Source organism: Arvicanthis niloticus, chromosome 15, assembly GCF_011762505.2.
Source record: "Arvicanthis niloticus isolate mArvNil1 chromosome 15, mArvNil1.pat.X, whole genome shotgun sequence".
Classification (NCBI taxonomy): Eukaryota; Metazoa; Chordata; class Mammalia; order Rodentia; family Muridae; genus Arvicanthis; species Arvicanthis niloticus.
In genome coordinates, this window is record NC_047672.1 from 38,382,957 (window position 1) to 38,400,432 (window position 17,476).

The window sequence follows — 17,476 nt, forward strand, 5'->3', positions numbered from 1 at the left end:
CCAATTTTCTTGCATGTGTCATGCTTCCAAACATTGAAATGCTAATTTCCCTTGAATTCTCCACAGGGGGGCGGGGAAATCTGAGTTCAGGGTTGCAGCTGCCTACAGGAGTTTTCAATTATATTACCATAATTCCCTCAACACATAAGTAATAGCAATTGATGCTTTGAAGTGCTTAGGATAGGAATTTTTAGGATGCATTGTATTGTTCCTTCGCTTAACTTGACATTTTCTTCTCCCTGCTCTAGAGAGGATATGGGCATTATGAATGTTTTCCTACCCTCATCCCTCACCAACTAGCCCTGGGCATTATCTTCCATTCCAAATTCTCTTTGTAACAAGATAAACGAAATCTCTTGAGCAAAGTCAGACTCATCGCTTCCTAATATTAAACTCACTTGCACTATATTTTATGGTTAAGACAGATTTCTTCCTTTATACAATTTAGTGAGATATTTTTCAAAAGGATGTTTAATGTTTTCAATTTACAATTGTTAAACAGGGAGTTGTATTTGTTATGATGCAAAATAGATAATATACTATTATCTATACATTATTTCAGTCATTTTACCACTATAGAAAGAAAAATTTAAATCTACTGCCACATACACTTTTTCTTAGCTCCAAAATTGCAAAGGAAGGTTCCAAATGTTTGGCATTTAACTTAATACAATTGTGTTAAGTAAATCCTGTACCATAAAAAATTATAATTTAAAACATTGCCGAAAAATAGCTTCTTTTCTCACTGGAGAGCCTTCGCCCTGAATGCTAAATTGTAAATACTGATCTATGCATCTCCCTATTGCTTTATAAGCTGCTCTTTTCATTTGTAGTATGAAACAGTCTTTTAGTAGCTTCAAAGAATAGAAAACCTATTTCAAAGACCGTTCTTGATCATTTCAGTTTTATTGACACCCGAAGTTCCCCAGATTATCTCAGACTAGATCTTTTAATAAATAGATCTTCATGAAGAGTTCATACCAGAAAGTAGAAACCTCTCTTACCTTTCACCCTGCTGATTTTTCTTATTAGTTACGTTCTGTGACTTCTTTGCAGAAACAATTTCCTTACAGAAATTATTTTAAACCACATGTACATCATGAAAAGCCAAACTTAATTAAAACTAAATAATATAATCTGTTATCCTTTTAACTGAGCACATGGAAACTCAATATGCAAACACAATGAGGCCCAATGTTTTCATACCTCAGAGCATTTGAACTTCCACTTCATTTTCCCTTCTTTAGTTATATGATCTGTTGACATATGAGACATAGAGCTACCATAGTTTAATCTGTCCTTTCTTTATCAGTAAAGAGTAATTTACTAAAACAACAGAAACTAAGGGATTGGCCTGAGGTAGTGCATACAGCAAGAAAGTACTCTACCACTGAGCATATCCCCAGGCTAACTTTCGCCTTTATTACCAGACAAAGTCTTACTAAATTGCCCAGGTTTTTCTTGAACTCACTATGTAATCAGAGACCTTCCTGCCTCAACCTCCTAGGTAGATTGCAATACAAGCCTACACTATATTTTTCTTGCTGTTTTAATAGAAATATGTGCATCACACCTTCATAGAAATGACAAGTTAAACAGGCCAATTTACCTCCACTCTATCTGGATGAACAAATAGACTTCTTTGGCCATGATCATAATCAATTTTGTAACTATAAAGGTAAGAAATGAAATGAAACCAAAATCATTTCAGAAGCTAGAATGCAGGTGAATGTCTGGAAAAGACTTGGGTATCAGTGGGCACAAAATTGCTAATTAGTATTGAAAAAAGCCAGAAGAACAATTTAAATAGTGTAATTTTCAAAGTACTTATGTTCCAAGGTGAGATGAAAGACAAACTTTGCTTCTGCAGCCATTAAGTTTCCAAATGTCTCCGATAAATTCACTTAGATAGCTGCTACTCTGTCAAGAAGTATCATCTTTAGATATGGCAGCACAGAGAATAAAGAGCCAGGGATGGCTCTGAGTCAAGGGAGAAGATCATAGAGAAGCTATGGGCACCAAATGAAAGCTCCTGCCCTGAGTAGAGATAACATGCTTGCCCCAATGCCCTCCAGGAGTGCAGACAGTTGGGACCTGCTTTCTATTCCACCGAGCCAGCAGCCTACTCTAATGCCCTCCAGGTGTCAACAGACAGCAGTCCAGAAATGTCTTCCCTGGAGAATGCAATCAGCACAACAGAATAAACAACAGCATCCGACTTTAGAATTTTCTCAGAAAAGGCCTGTCAGTGAAACTCACAGCCAAGAGTGAATCCCAAAGCACACATGCAGAGCTTTGAAGCACCACTTCCCTGCTTTGAATATGAGCAGGCAACCCCAAATTCCTGGATATCTGAAGAAAGCCTGAGGCATGAAGAAGTTCCAAACAAAAAGAAATCAGCTATGCGTAGGTAACAGTCAATTCGAGAAGAGACAAACATGAGAAAGGAAAACATCATTAATATGTTTAGAGAGGTAAGGGAAGAAACTACCATTCATAAAGTATAAACAGCATTCTGGAGGAGAAAAGGAGGAAACAAGAATATAAAATATAGAAATATACAATGCAAATAAATGTATAAAGTTTAAGTAAAAAAGGAAGATTTCAGAAGATGCTAAAAGAGAAAATTCAGATGATGAAATGTGAAGAAACAAAACCAAGAGAATAATAAAAGATTTAGGAAAAGAGTAGAGAACATAAGTAAAGAATTTTTAGAAATATAAGAGAACTTCCATGCTGGAAGAACAAAATATTTATCATTAAAATCCTCCTGGTGGCAGCTGAGAAGCAGAAATCTGAGAGCTCAGAATACCATGGGTATTTTGGACTCTCAGAAAATAAAGGAAACAGGGACTGATTCCTTTTAAAAGAATTAAAAAAAAAATAGATAATTGAATACTTTCCTCTTGTAAACAGGACTTTTATTCACCAGAAGTAAATGTCATCTTGGAGGCTTACTGCTGAATAGCTCACACGTCCTAGTCTGAACTCAGGCTGGCTGGTTCAACTCAGCTGTTCTGGCTCAAACTCTTCTTCAAGCTGGCTGATTCGATCTGGCTTCTCTCAGCTTCTTACTGAATTGTTCTGCTTGACCTCAAAGTAACTCTAGCAATTTGTTCTAATCTTCTAACCCCTTCTTATTGTCTGACTTTAACTGCCTCTGCTGACTTTCACTGAACTGCATGAACTCACAAACAAACTCCACTTCACTACACTCACTGCACTGACTCCCAGCTGACTAAATGAACTGACTGAACTGCCTTCACTTTCCTCAAGCTGCTCTTAAGTAGCTTTCTCCTGAGAGTTGGGCATATCCTACCTCTGACTCATTTTGTCAAATCTTTCTCTGAGTCATAACTTTGTCTGCCCATCTTTTTCAAGTCACCTATGTACATATGGATATATTTATATGTTTAACAGCACACATCAACCTACCTATGTAATTTCACAGAAGTCTCCTTTACTTTGTGACATAAACACTATCCCATTCATAATCACATCATATCTAACATTTCTAGATGCTTCACTTGTTTTCAAATCTTTTTTCCTTTGTGATTATCACATTTTCTCTCTGTCTTTGTATCTATCTCTCTCCTTCTCCCCCTCCTTTTTCCTCCTCTCTCTGATTCTTATAACATAAATATATACACAACACTCACCAAAAGTCTCCACAATGAAGACATAGAGCTATGATAGTTTTCATCCTCTATTTGCAAACATGTTTTCCCCTAGGCAGTGTCTTACTGTCTATTCTAAATGATTTATTCCAGCTTCTTTTTACTCTGGTATCAAACACTTGGTTCTAAGTTCAAACTATTGTCTTAACAGGAAATGAAAGACCAATTTGCTATGAAAACTTTTTTCCCTATAATTTCTGTACTAGCAATCAGCTCTACTTTGCTCATTGCTCCAGGGTAACTGGTTAACCTCAACATCCCATATCACAAAATGACAAGAAGTCTCAGTTGTGAGGCTCATGAATAAAAGGATGGGGAAAATGTGTGTCTTCCATTCTACATCAAAAACATTCTATTAAGCTTTGATTGGTATGATCAATTAGTGTATAGATCTATTTATTACAGGATTTGAATTGACTAAATTTTTCACTTGTTTAAATTTCTAAAATCTACATGCATGTCATAATGCTCACAGTAGCATGAATAGTGCTTTTACATTCTTTACGTAGAAAAAGACTATGGCATCTCAGTTTAAAATTATTTTTATTACAGAGCTGACAAATTTTAATCATCATGTTCAATATTCAAATATTTGTAGCTCATCTTTCATATAAAATTTATATTTTTCTTTGCTTTTAAATCTGCGAGCTTTAATGTCAATGGAGCACTATATATAAATTACGTTTACAAAAATCTACAACTATCAACATAACAATGTCCAAATTATACATCAGTTGTGGGGTTATTGGATGTCTTTCTTGTAATAAAAATATTTAATACAGAGGTCATAAGTTTCAGGTATCTTTTAGGTTCACTCATAAGATTTTTAATGAAGTTTGCCATATTTCACATACCTTTTAAGGTAACTTTTTAATAGAAAAACAGTCACATGGAAAATACAAACCATTTCCATGTAGAAACTATAAGGTAAATAGAGTTTTTATAAATTTTTTTTCTGTTGAATAAAGAGTAGATACCTATAGGGGCTGACCTTTATGTTAATTAAAAAGCAAATGGTAAATTATAGTCCATAGCACTGAACCCTGTCATGCTAAATGCCATTTCCATATCCAGGTCGACTTTTAGAGAGCAGTCATTTTTCCTTATCATGATTTTGTGAAAAGACCTTCCATTGACAATATCACAGACTGCCAGCTTATCTGTATGAAATACCAATGCACCCTGTTGTGCTTTGCAAGTGAGAGTATGAGGTGTTGCAGCCATTATATAAAATGATATAAAGGTATTTTACAAAATGAGCTGTAGAACTAACCTATGCTTCATCAATACTTATAGGCATGTATTAGACGAAATGCAATCAAGCTTACAGATGATGTCTAGTTCCCAATGTTCATGGTAGCACTACCACAGCAGTACATGGACAAATGTATTTTTAAGTGTATTTTGATTACCATGACAGATGGTGGATCTTGTTTTAGCAATTCTTGGCTATTTCAGATATGTTTATATACCTTAGTTTAAAAATTATCCATATGTATTGAAATGCATATGACTATATCACAAGAAAGGATATCAAGTACTAATATAGTTCCCAGATTTATTTGAAGACTGTAACACATAGAATGACTGTGAAACATGAACAACTGATCCACAGAATCTCTGAGATATTACAAGATTGACCCAGGCCAGAGATAATATTGACTTAGACCAAGATGATACAATGGTATTGAATATGGAGGAATCTAAACACATTCGCAGTGCTTTATGTAAAAAAGAAATCAACAAAGTTGTGTTAGAAGAGAATATTTTAGGGAGGACAAATAATACAGAGCAAGGGCTACAACTCTGAACCTTAAAGCAAGATTTAATTATCCAAGTTTGTCGCTCTGAAGCACTGACACTGGATAATTCATTTAACTTCTCTGCTTCTCCTGCCTTCATCTATACCTGGTATCTAGGTATAATACTGCCCACCTCACTATGATGTAAAATTGACATGGATAAACGTAGTTGAGGGAATCTGAACTATGTAAGTATGGAAAAGTTGGGTTGAGCATAAACAATCAAGCAAATTGGATGTGACTAGTTGTTCAAGCTCCTGCCCTTATGACTTTCCTGCCATGATAGACTGTAACTTGGAATTGTAAGCTAAGTAAATCCTTTCTCCGCCTCTGTAGTTTTTGTCAAGATTTTTTTTTCTTTCACAAAAACAAGACATAGGTTTTGGGTAGAATAGAGAAATCAGGCAAAAAAAAAATGAAAGCACTAAGTAACTACTTCAGAATATCATGATCATGTGTGTGTATGTGTGTGTGTGTGTGTGTGTGTGTGTGTATGCGTGTGCATGCAAACACACACATTCATGTGTGCATGTACATGCAGGCTATTTTGGAGCAGTGAGTGAGGAAGGATTCTGAGATCATCTCTCAGTGCTACGAATCATGAAGATGAAAACATTTGGTTTCTAGAGTGCTGTTTTATGAATATCAACCATCAAAGGGCCAAGGTGGGGAAAAGCTCACAAAGATGTTAAGAAACTTATTGACTGTGTACCATCAATAATAGCAGAAAATTATAGAAAGCATTAGAAGTTATGAAAAAGGAAAGAAATAAAGGGAAAGATTGGATCAGAAACAGAAAATAAGCTTTAAAGAATGACTAAAATTGTGTTTTTGAAATAGTTCAGTATTTTACTTACATGTTTATTATACTGTCTTATTGGTATGTCTTATTCCTATATATTATTCCTATGTGTTTTTTATTATTTAACCCAGAATAAAATAACAAATACCAACAAAAATCTCATTTACCACAGTTAAGTCTAGGATCAAGGTCTGGCAGGGACTAGGGTCTTGCTGGGTACAAACATTGCCACCTTTGTGCATTTCTAGTTGGTGAAGAGAAATCTTAATGTCTTAATGTCTCTTTTTAAAGGAGCTTTGATCTCACTTTGTGTCATTAACTCTAACTACCTTCCAAAGTTCTGTCTTCAAACACCATCATGTATATGAAATAGAAAAGCTAGGACACATTCATTACATAAAAAATGTTGTTATGACCACAAATAGAACTGTTCTCATGATGTCTTTTCTTAATAACAGAACACGGTCACAGGAGCAAAATATCGGTCAAAGAAGGACCACATGATGTGTAAGCTCATGTGTTTATCTATTGCTTATTCTTCAACCATTGGTGGGCTGACAACAATCACTGGTACCTCCACCAACCTGATTTTCTCTGAGCATTTCAATACGTAAGTAAAATCAGATTTGTGATTCAACAAACCATACACATATTTCTTACTTGACTCATTAAATTCAGGGACTAAACTGTTATGCAGGATTAACTTTGTTTCCTATCAGGATGTCTCTAGATTTAGAAATCTACTTTTGGATTGATGATGAATATGTTGGATCTGGTAAATTGGCATGTATTTGAAAATCTATTCTCTTGCTAAGCTAAGCTACCATCATGATTTTGTAAAAAGGCCTTACTCTGCTAATGTCAGAGACAGCATGCTTCCATGATGGAATGAAGCATCACTCCTGTCTGAGCCTCTTACCAGAAAGTGAATACATTTCTCATTACAAATAATTCAATAATGTGATAATCAGCTGAAATGAAAATGTGCTGTTGCATGAGATGATTTATGCAGAGTTTGGATGTGAGCATCTGAACATAAATGATGAACGGTGAACATGGGCATTAACTGGAAGAGGCTGAGGTTGGCAACACTAAAAAAAAAAAAAAAAAAAAAAAAAAATAAATTGAAGAATTAATTTTATACCAGAGATAAAAGCATTAGAATATCCTACTGATATGTGAATGAATAACTGAAAGTTCATAGTTGTGATACCAGACCATTACAAACCTTGAGGAATCTCCATTTTCAACCCTGGTAGAGTTTAGTTAAGATTAAATTAGCCAAATACTATACTTTTTAGATAAATTGACATATTTAACTAAAAAATAATTCCTCCAAGACGTAATTTTTCATATGTAAAACAGTCACATTTTGAAAACATACTATGAAAGTTAAATGTGTAAATAATACTAAAATATTTTGCGTTATATAGGACTATTGAAGAAATAGAAATACATGATTTTCTTTGAGAACTCAGAAGCAAGGTCTATTTCAAGTATTAGAAGTACATTATATACTTGTCAGAGTGCTAGGAAGTAAAGAGTGGCCTTTAAGAAGCCCAAAAAGAGAAGGCAGGCTTTGCCCATAAAAAGTAGGGTTCAGAAACAGGAAATTACACTCTAAAGAACAGAATTCTAGGCTCTACTAACCTTCTCAAATAATTTGTAAAACTTTTTACATACATAGCTTCTCCAACAAATGCAAGGACAAGAATGCCAATCCCCATTCTACAAAGAGTGGCATCTTGTGTACTAAGAACAATAATGTAGAAGTTCAGGTTCCATATCGAAGGCCTTTGTGTATATTTAATGTTTCTGTGAATATTATATCCATCATAGATTGGTTTAATTTATATATCTAGTATAAAGATATATTTAGGTTATTTTTATATTTTTTCCAACAGTATATTTTGATCATGTTTTTCCAAGTTCTCAACTCTTCCCAGGTCCTTCCCATCTTCCCATTCTCATTCTCCAACCCCCTTTCCTCTCTCTCTAACCAAAACCCACAAAAATGATAATCAAAACAAAAAAGAAAAAAGAAAGACACAATATACCAAAAGAAATTATACTTTTTTAAAAAGTACATTTTCTGGAGGTTAACTCCACCTGGGTTTATTGTCTGCCCTGAAATATAGTTGGTAGAAGCAGTGACACTCCACTGGAGAAAACCGGGTTTTCCATTTCCCAGCAGGTATCAGTTTCAAATAGTTTCTTGATTAGGGGTGGGGACTGTGTGTACTTTTCCTCTTCAGTGGTACTTCATAGGGCTAAACAATCATGTAGGAAGAAACATTTGAAAGGTATTTGAGGCATAAATGGAGGGCTTCTGAAATTTAATCTTGAGGGGCTGTGTTCCACACTTAAGAACTGGAAATGCACCTGAATCTTTTCTGCCAGATAGATTTGCACCCATGATCAGGAAAAGAGATTTTTCATCTCAACTAGCTCTGCATAATCCTCTTCCTAATGTTTAGGCCCAATTTAAATAGTTTATCACGGTTAGTGTCAGAAAATGGCTGCTATATGTAGAACAGTTAGACCATTCTAATGAAATCACTTTACACAGCTGAGTTCATGCTGAGTTTTCTCCTGCTCTTTGTGTTCCTGTGTAGTGTATCAGCCAGTTTTTTTAAATATTATTTAATATTTCTCTTGATACTTTGCATGCATTATTCTATTTTTAATATTGGGTCAAGAGCCTTTTAACAATTTAAGCAAATGTTTCAATAATTATTTTCATGAACCTAATGTCTCTAATCATGAAATTCGACTAAAGTTTCATTTAAATTTGTAAACTACTTAAAATATACATAGAAATTCAGTGTTTTTCTTCAAAATGTTGTCTTTACATTAACAAATATATTGAAATCATGATTAGAATGAAGTTCAATTTAATATTTGTTAGAAAGTAAAATAGATAGGTAAGTTTTATGTGAATATATCTTTGCAAAAAAAGTTGTATTATAAAACTACACTGGGGTAATATTCATTCAGTTTCATTGGAATAATATCAGAAGCTTAAAGTTCTACAATATATATTCTTTTTATCCATTTTTAGACCTGGAGAAATATTCTGCTTTATTTAGGAACTCACTAAGATAATACAATCATTTCTTCTTGATACTACTTGCCATTGTTTTGAGCAGTAATAAATGTGCAATGATTTTGCCTTCCAATTCTAAAGGCTACAAAAAACTTGAATATGAGCAACTTCTGCCATTGATATTCAAAGCAAGGTGCCATCTTCCAATTGCACTATTGAAAGAAAAAATTGCATAACTTACTTAGAAATCTTTTTCAGGTGTTTACATGTCCATTTATCTTCTACTTACCATCTATTTCTCCGTAAACCCATATATCATTTTTATAGATGGCCTAAGAGATGATGATAATACTAGACCATCATTATAATAGAAACACTGCAGAGCTTGGTCTCATCTGGGTCAGCCAACACTTGGAGTCAGGGCTGTCTCTCACTCGGACTCTGTTGCCTGCTGTTGAACCCTTCTCCCCTAGTTGGGCTACCTTGTCTGGCACAGTGGGAAAGGATGAGCTTAGTCTTGATGAGACTTGATGTGCCAAGGAGGGTTGGTACCCAGCAGGAGCGGGGCTTCTATGAGGAGCAGAGGAGGGGGAATGAGAGAAGGGGAGTGGGAGGGTGGGACTGGGAGTAGAGAGGAGAGAGAGAGGGCTGCAATCAGGATGTAAAATGAGTGAATAAATAAATTAATGAAAACTATTTGCAAAAATTCCCTTAATGAAAAGTTGACCTCCCCAGAAACTGAAGTTGTGTCCTACAACAGGACTTTAGTCATATGCTACGGAAAATTTGCTAGAGAAAACTTGCCATTATGCAGAAAGATTTTAGAGGTAAACACTATGTACAGTAATAAAATTAGTGCAAACAACTGAAATCAAATGGAGCAATATCTACAATATACTTTTTAAATACTGGGATCCTCTCTCTCTCTCTCTCTCTCTCTCTCTCTCTCTCTCTCCCTCCCTCCCTCCCTCTTTTGCATAGTTTAGAGTGGCAGTGTGCACACAGATTGACATTCTAAGAGTCTAGGGTAAGAATCCAATTAGAAGTGCATTACTCATGCACTGAGAAATGATGAAAGGCTACTCCTGAGATGACAGTGTTTAAATCCAAGGCATCGCACAGCCAGAAGGTCATTATAATTAGTCGTGAGAGTTTCAAGTTAAAGAGGCTTTAAAACAACTCTGGTGATGTCTGGCTGGAGAGTGGTGCTATGAACTTCTAGAAGAGAAAGAGCATATTCCTTGGAGAAATTAACTTAATCTGGTCAGATTTATATGGCCTACTGAGAACCTATCCACAAGGAGCTGGGTAGCAGGCTTCATAAGTACGTGCATTCTAGGAGGTAATTATGTCAAGCAGCATATCTATAAGGGCAGAAACTAAATTTTTGAACATAGCAATAATTACAAAGAAAGAAAATGTTTAAAAGAATACAGATAGGAAGATACTTCCAGAAAATACTGTTAATAAGGAAGGTAAAGAAAGTTAATTAAAGTAGAAGGAGAATCAGAAACATGTGGTGTTCTAGAAGCCAAAAATGAAGTCCATCTTCAGAATAATAGGTGGAACATGGGAAGTTGAAGAGGCAAGAAGATGTCCAAGAAAGGCCCATGATTCTCCTTAGTGTTTTAGAAGATGGTAGATTCAACATAGCAGTTGATGGTGGGCACAGATCAGATTGAGCAGAGGGGAGTAAGTACACAGTAGGGAGAGAAAGGCAGAAAGTTGAAGTTAATCAAGATTGGGGGAGGGGGTTGGATAAATTTTGGCCTGACGAAAACACAGGAGAAATTATTTTAGAACAAGGGTAAGATGTTGGTCTGGTTTTAACCCTTGAGAAATACAAACTCTTGGAAAAGGGAGGTTGGAGGGAGCAGTAAGAAGGAGAGAGCTACTAGACAAGCATTGTCCATACATGATGTCCATAAAGTACTGAAAGTTCCAAGGGCTTATTCTACCAATGCAGTAATTGTCATATCAAGTTAAACCCGTGAAAGGAAATATATTATTGATAAAAATTGCTATTTTCATAGTAGCAGTAGTCGGGAAGTTTTGATGCATTATTTTCACCAAATAAATATGAGCTATATCAGTCAAAAAAAAGAGCTATTGAATTAACGAATGAAATGTTATTCTAAGTAAAATGGCATAGCTTGATGATTATAAAAACACAGTATTCACGTTTTAAGTTTTAGCTGTAAAATTATGGGCATAGAAAGCAGCATGGAAGGAAGGTTTATTATCAAGATCATCACAGTCATTCCTTCTAATTGTATATTCAATCATTGCAGCGGTTGGCTTATCTATATGGGTTAGGCTGCAAAAATCTCAGTGAATGTATAAACCTTTAGGTAGTACCCAACCACACATGTAGCACATATAGTACTGAATTTGTAAAGTAGTCACAAGTCACTGTAAAATATTTACAAAACCATACAAAAGCTAGAAGAGCTATAACATACTGTAATGAAGGTTATCTACACACAGCTACTTTTTTTTTTTTAGAAACAAGACAAATATGAGTATTCAGATTATGATTGATTGCTGACAGCTGTTCTGCAGAAAACAAAACTGTGGCCAAGGGGTGGACTGCTGTTCTATGATTCACAGACTGAGGGATAGTAAAAGAAATGTGTTTGTTCTTGCCTTGGGTTTAAAGCTTACCTGGCTACCTTATTGTCTTTGCTAATCAGAGAAGAAAGTAAACTTAATCCCTTTCAATACAGTACTAACTCCCTTCAAAAACTGCCATGGCTTTCACTCCCGAAACGAGCAGTATAAATCTGTTAGAAACAAACTCCCTGACAACAATCAGAGAAGAAATATAGGAACCAGCAAAATGCCTAAGCAGGTTAAGGTACTTGCAGTCAAGTCTTAAAACTGAATTTTATCCTTGGTACCCACACGATAGCCAATTCTGTAGGTTGTTTGTTCTATTACTTCTATATATGCTTTGTGGGATGACCATACTACATACACAAGCGCACGCGCGTGCACACACACACACACACACACACACACATACACACACACCTCCTATACAAATACATAATAAAATACATTTCTTTTTTCATTTAAGAAATGTGCACATCACAGGATTGGTATCAGGTCCAAAGTACACCATTTATCACATGCCACAATTTATTGTGTGTCATATACCATAACTTCCTTGAACATCAGGTTTGGGTTTGTTTCGTTTGTTTGTTTGTTTGTTTGTTTTACCTAAAGAGGGGAAATGTAATCATGCATTACCATACAGATTAAAGGCACAGTGCATGTGTGGCTCTCCATAGAGCCTGGAGATGGTGACACTGTCAGCAACTCTGCTTTGCTGCCACCTTGCTCTTTCTTGTTAGTTCTCTGAGAGTCTCACATACCTTATTTTGGTCATATGCATATTTTTTCCCCCAGTGCTCCCCATATCTGTATGTCACTTTCTTGCCTACCCCCTAAGGTTTTTCTTATCAAGGCCAGTTTGTGCTACCCAAACCTGCTTGGACTCATGCCTTCCCCTGAAGCAAGGTGGACTAATCAGAAACTCACTCCCAGGGAAAATTGACCTTCCTCTCCCAGCAGTTGACAATTTCTGATTGCTCCCCAGCTAGGAGTGAGAATTCATGCCCACGCACCTCTTCATGCTGGGTTTTAGTCTGGTTTGGACTTGCACAGGTCTTGTACATGCTGTCACGCTGCTGTGCGTTCATATCTTCTGCCTTGTACTTGCTGCTAAGAATCATGCCTGGCTAATGAAAACAAAAAGCAGTCAACATTTCAAACTTTTTTTTTTTTTTTTTTTGAAAGTATCTCTCAGTGTCCTCAAATCCAAAGCCGAGAAGTGACTTTGTCTCACACAGTTGAAGAAGTTGTTAATCAAAAGCATTATAATAAAAAAGGATTATAATCGGGTTAGACACCGAGTCATTATGACTGTTAATGATCCAAATCTGTGAAAAGGCTGTAGATTTCCATAGCTGCATCATTGCTTTTGAGGTGGTTTCTGAGGTATTTTTTTTTTTTTCCCTTGAATTAAAGTAATTCATCTTGTTCGTAGTTGGTCATAAGAACTGCAATAACAGTTGTATCTTTTCCACTACCAACATTTGGATCTATATATATATGCTTTAGACTCAAGCATGTCTCCGTTTTACATGAGAAGAAGTTGTAACTGTTTTGAATGCCTTTAAAAATATGAACATTGTATTCTGGTTTATGGATGTTTTGTGATAGGCACAGAAGTTTCCATTTTTAGCTGGGACCTGTATTCGAACACACAGTGGTTTAGTGATAAAGTAGTTTTGTCTTAAGTTAAAACTTCTCCTGGGCTGAAAAATCCCACTTGACTACATAAGTTATGACCTTGAATAATACATGTAGCTCCTAAGACTTAGTTTTTCCCCCGTGAAATAGGAGTGTAACACCATGCTCAGGGGATTTCATTAGAACTGAAAGTTCTTAGACTGCCTACTCATTCTTCCACTTTTTCCTGACCTCTTAAATATAAGGCAAGCCTGTGAGTCAGCTCTACATCTAAATCTTCATTTCACCCTAAACTGATCATGCTTCCCTAGCTGAGAATCCTACCTATACAATAATGGCTTGCAATTTTACGTCTGAGCCTCTGTCCTTTCCTTTGAGCTCTAGACTCATGTATATAGAGGACTATCAGATATGATCACTTGGAAGACTAAAGGACGTGTCAATTCATTCTGAACACGCTCCCAATGTGTCCTGTTCCTCAGCCATCCTGTCCCTCAGACTTCACCATCTTAATGTATAGGACATTTTCTCCATATCTATAGAAAGACCTCTCATGCTTATGAATTGGTATAGTTAGTATTGTGAAAATAGCCACCCTGTCAAAAGCAATCTGTTTATTCGTCATAATTCTTATGAAAATTCTAATACAACTATTCACAGAATTTTTTGAAAGTCTTAAGATTCAAATGTATCACAAAAGACATCACACCTACTAGGCAATCCTGAACAACAACAACAAAAACATTGCTGGAGGTATTGCAATACCTGACCTCAGGCTAAACTATAGAGTCATGGGAATAAAATCAGCTGACACAGACACAATGGTCAATGGAATACAACTGAGGACCCAGACATAAGTTCACACACCCACAACTACCTGATTCTTGACAAAGACACTGAAAATATACATTACAGAAAATACAGGCCCTTTTAAAGTTGTTTAAAATTAAATGTATAGTTATATCATTTCCCCATTTCTTCCTTTTTCTTTTCCTTTCTTCAAACTTTCACATGTACTCCCTCAAATTCTTGCATATATATATATATATATATATATATATATATATATATATATATATATAATAGTTTATAATATATAAACAAATTCCTAATTGTATAATGCAACCTGCTCACTCAATATAATGTTTCTTGTATGCACATTATTGTAAACAATTGGGGGCGCTTCCTTTAGATAGTCTATTTTTAGTGACACACATACCTTGGAGGTAATCAATAGTTCACTAATTGGACTTGACGACCATTCAACAAGAGAGAAGTCATGCCTAGGACAGGAAGCCTAGCCAACTACTCCGGGATAGTGAAGTCATGGGTGTTGGAGAAGAACCTACAGCCAGTACTTTACTGAGCCAGCATAATTCCTAACTGTACTCTAAATATTAATTCTTATGCCCCCAAATGAGACAGTACCTTTCACAAGTGCTGCTGGAAAAACTGAATATTGACTGATATTCAGGCAAATAAAATTTAATCTTTACTCTTTATCCATTTATGATTTAAAAAAAGAGATACAAATGGATAAAGCACCTACTAAATTTTTTAGTTCACATATTAAATTTTTTTTTATATTTATGGGATACAAAGTTATGCTTCAACACAGAGTTTTATGGTTCAAATTAGGGGAAACACCTCAAATACTTACCACTCTTTGTAGTAAAACATTCAAATCATTTTCTTTAATGATTATTGTTACATATAACCAACCTATCAAACAATGAAACATCAGAATGTATTCCTTCTGCTATCCAGCTGAAGCTTAATACCCATGGCCCAGTCTCTGTCTTCCTCCCTACTGTCTCCAGCCTCTGGGAACTGCTATTCTGTTCTCAAAGTCTAAGTTCTACTTTTCTAGGTTCCACAAATGAGTGAGGTCATGCAATGTTTGTCTTTCTGTAACAGGCATATTCATTCAATATACTATCTTCTATATTTTATATATAAGTAAATTTGTGGATGATGACCAGATTTTATCCTTTAGTAGCTTAATACTTCTCCATTTGCATATCTGCCATAGTTCCTTCCTTCATTCATTAGTGGACAGAGCCTCTTTCTGGCCGTTGTTTCCTGAAGATAACTTTGGGGAGAGGGTTAGTGGTTTAAGTTCAGCTTCCTGGATTTGTGTCATTTGTTTACTTTACTTCCCTCTCATCCCAATGATGTTATGCTTCAATTTAGAGGAAATTGCTATGGAACAAAGTATAACAAAAATTGCAAAAATCTTTATTTTCACCAAGCTTTCTGTATTTTGTCATTTTGAAAGAACTAAAAACGGGTTGTCAATTTTATATGTATATTTAGATTTCCAACTCCTATGTTCTCACATCAAGAAAAAATAATCAAAGCCAATTATTTTTCAAATTTCCTGATGTTCCTCTGTAGTTATAAAATTACCATGATATGCATATTTATTTAGTATTTAGACTATATTTTAAAGTAATGAGTGTAAGGTCACCACAAAATGATGTTCATTATCTGAGCTTATTTAATTGCTGGTGTTTTGTTATTATGTTAATTTTTAAGTAAAATAACTAGGAGATAAAGAAAAAAAATTAGAAGTCTTACACAGAATATTTTACTATTTCATCTGGTCCAGAGTTGTTTCATGATACGGAGTCCAAAGTTAGGTACAATGGCTTCTGATATACCCAGAATGGCACAATACTTTTGGTAAAAGAAACCTAAAACTAGCCAGAGGAGAAGGTCTGAGCCAAGTTGAAGTTATTCACAAATATTTGGTTGCCAGATACCAATGGGGAATGGTGACCAACTGTGAGTTCTTCCCTCTGCCATCTGTACCCAGCCCAGCTGATTAGTCTTTGCTCATTCGTAGTCTAATGATTTGAACAGTAACAACAAAACACATGCCTTCATGCACATATATTTTATATTTAACGAATAGGAGCTGCAGTGATAGGTGTTTTTTCACAAGTATGATTGATTTGAAGGGACAACAATTAAAATGTAACCCTCTTCTTTTCTTGGGGTATAGTGTAATTATGTGGTTACAGAATGAGGGCAGGAGATTTAAAAAGGAATGTGTGTTGGTGTGTATACTGTGATCACGCTCCAAGACAACCATCTCTGCCAAAAGCACAGTAAAGGCGTGGACTGCTGCTCTTTGCTGCATGACGATCAGCAAAGACTCCATGTGTCTCTCCTCCCTAACATGGCTTTCTATTTTCATATAGACGCTACCCCAATTGTCGTTGCCTCAACTTTGGATCTTGGTTTTTGTTTTCCTTCCCGGTTGCTGTTATTCTTCTGCTTTTGTCTTGGATTTGGCTCCAGTGGCTTTTCTTAGGATTCAAGTAAGTAGACATTTTATTTTAATGTAATAAAGGTATCTATGTGACCAATGCTTTTACCTCTATATCCAGATATAGAGAATATCTGTATTCTCCCCTATGCTATACACACTGTGTTTCCACATTTTTTACATTCAAAAAATTGGCATGCCTAAACACATTTTTAGGACAGGCTGGAATAATTTAAACAACATTGGCATTGGTGGAGTCTATAAAATACAGGTCCAACTGAGTGTCCTTTGAGTCTTAAACTAGTGATATAGTAACTGCTCAGAAAGGAATAAGGAACAGTTTATGCCATAGTCTCAACCCATCTATCACAGTAGAGTTGTGAGAAGCCATGCCCCTGTGCCTCTTAGGATCAATGTTCTTAGATTATCAAGTTACTTTCAATTGTTACCATGCAGGGTTTACCTGTTTCATGCAAACTTCAAACTTAATAACACCTTCAAAATACAAAGTTAAATAGAGATTTGAAAAGACTCTCTGTGAAAAGATGTTGGACTAATAACTGGGAGAAGAGAGGTAGCTTTGTTAATGTTCTGTTGCTGTGAAGAGACACCATGACC

The 17,476-nt window shown here is 35.5% G+C and overlaps 1 protein-coding gene across 1 annotated transcript in view; it reads left to right on the forward strand.

The window, feature by feature from the left end:
- The window catches only part of Slc13a1 (solute carrier family 13 member 1), a 73,732-nt gene that overhangs the window by 37,445 nt on the left and 18,811 nt on the right, over positions 1 to 17,476 (forward strand). Inside the window, exons 7-8 of the mRNA XM_034519347.2 lie at positions 6,740 to 6,891; positions 16,791 to 16,910. Coding sequence (XP_034375238.1) covers positions 6,740 to 6,891; positions 16,791 to 16,910 — 272 coding nt within the window. The remainder of the gene's footprint in view (positions 1 to 6,739; positions 6,892 to 16,790; positions 16,911 to 17,476) is intronic.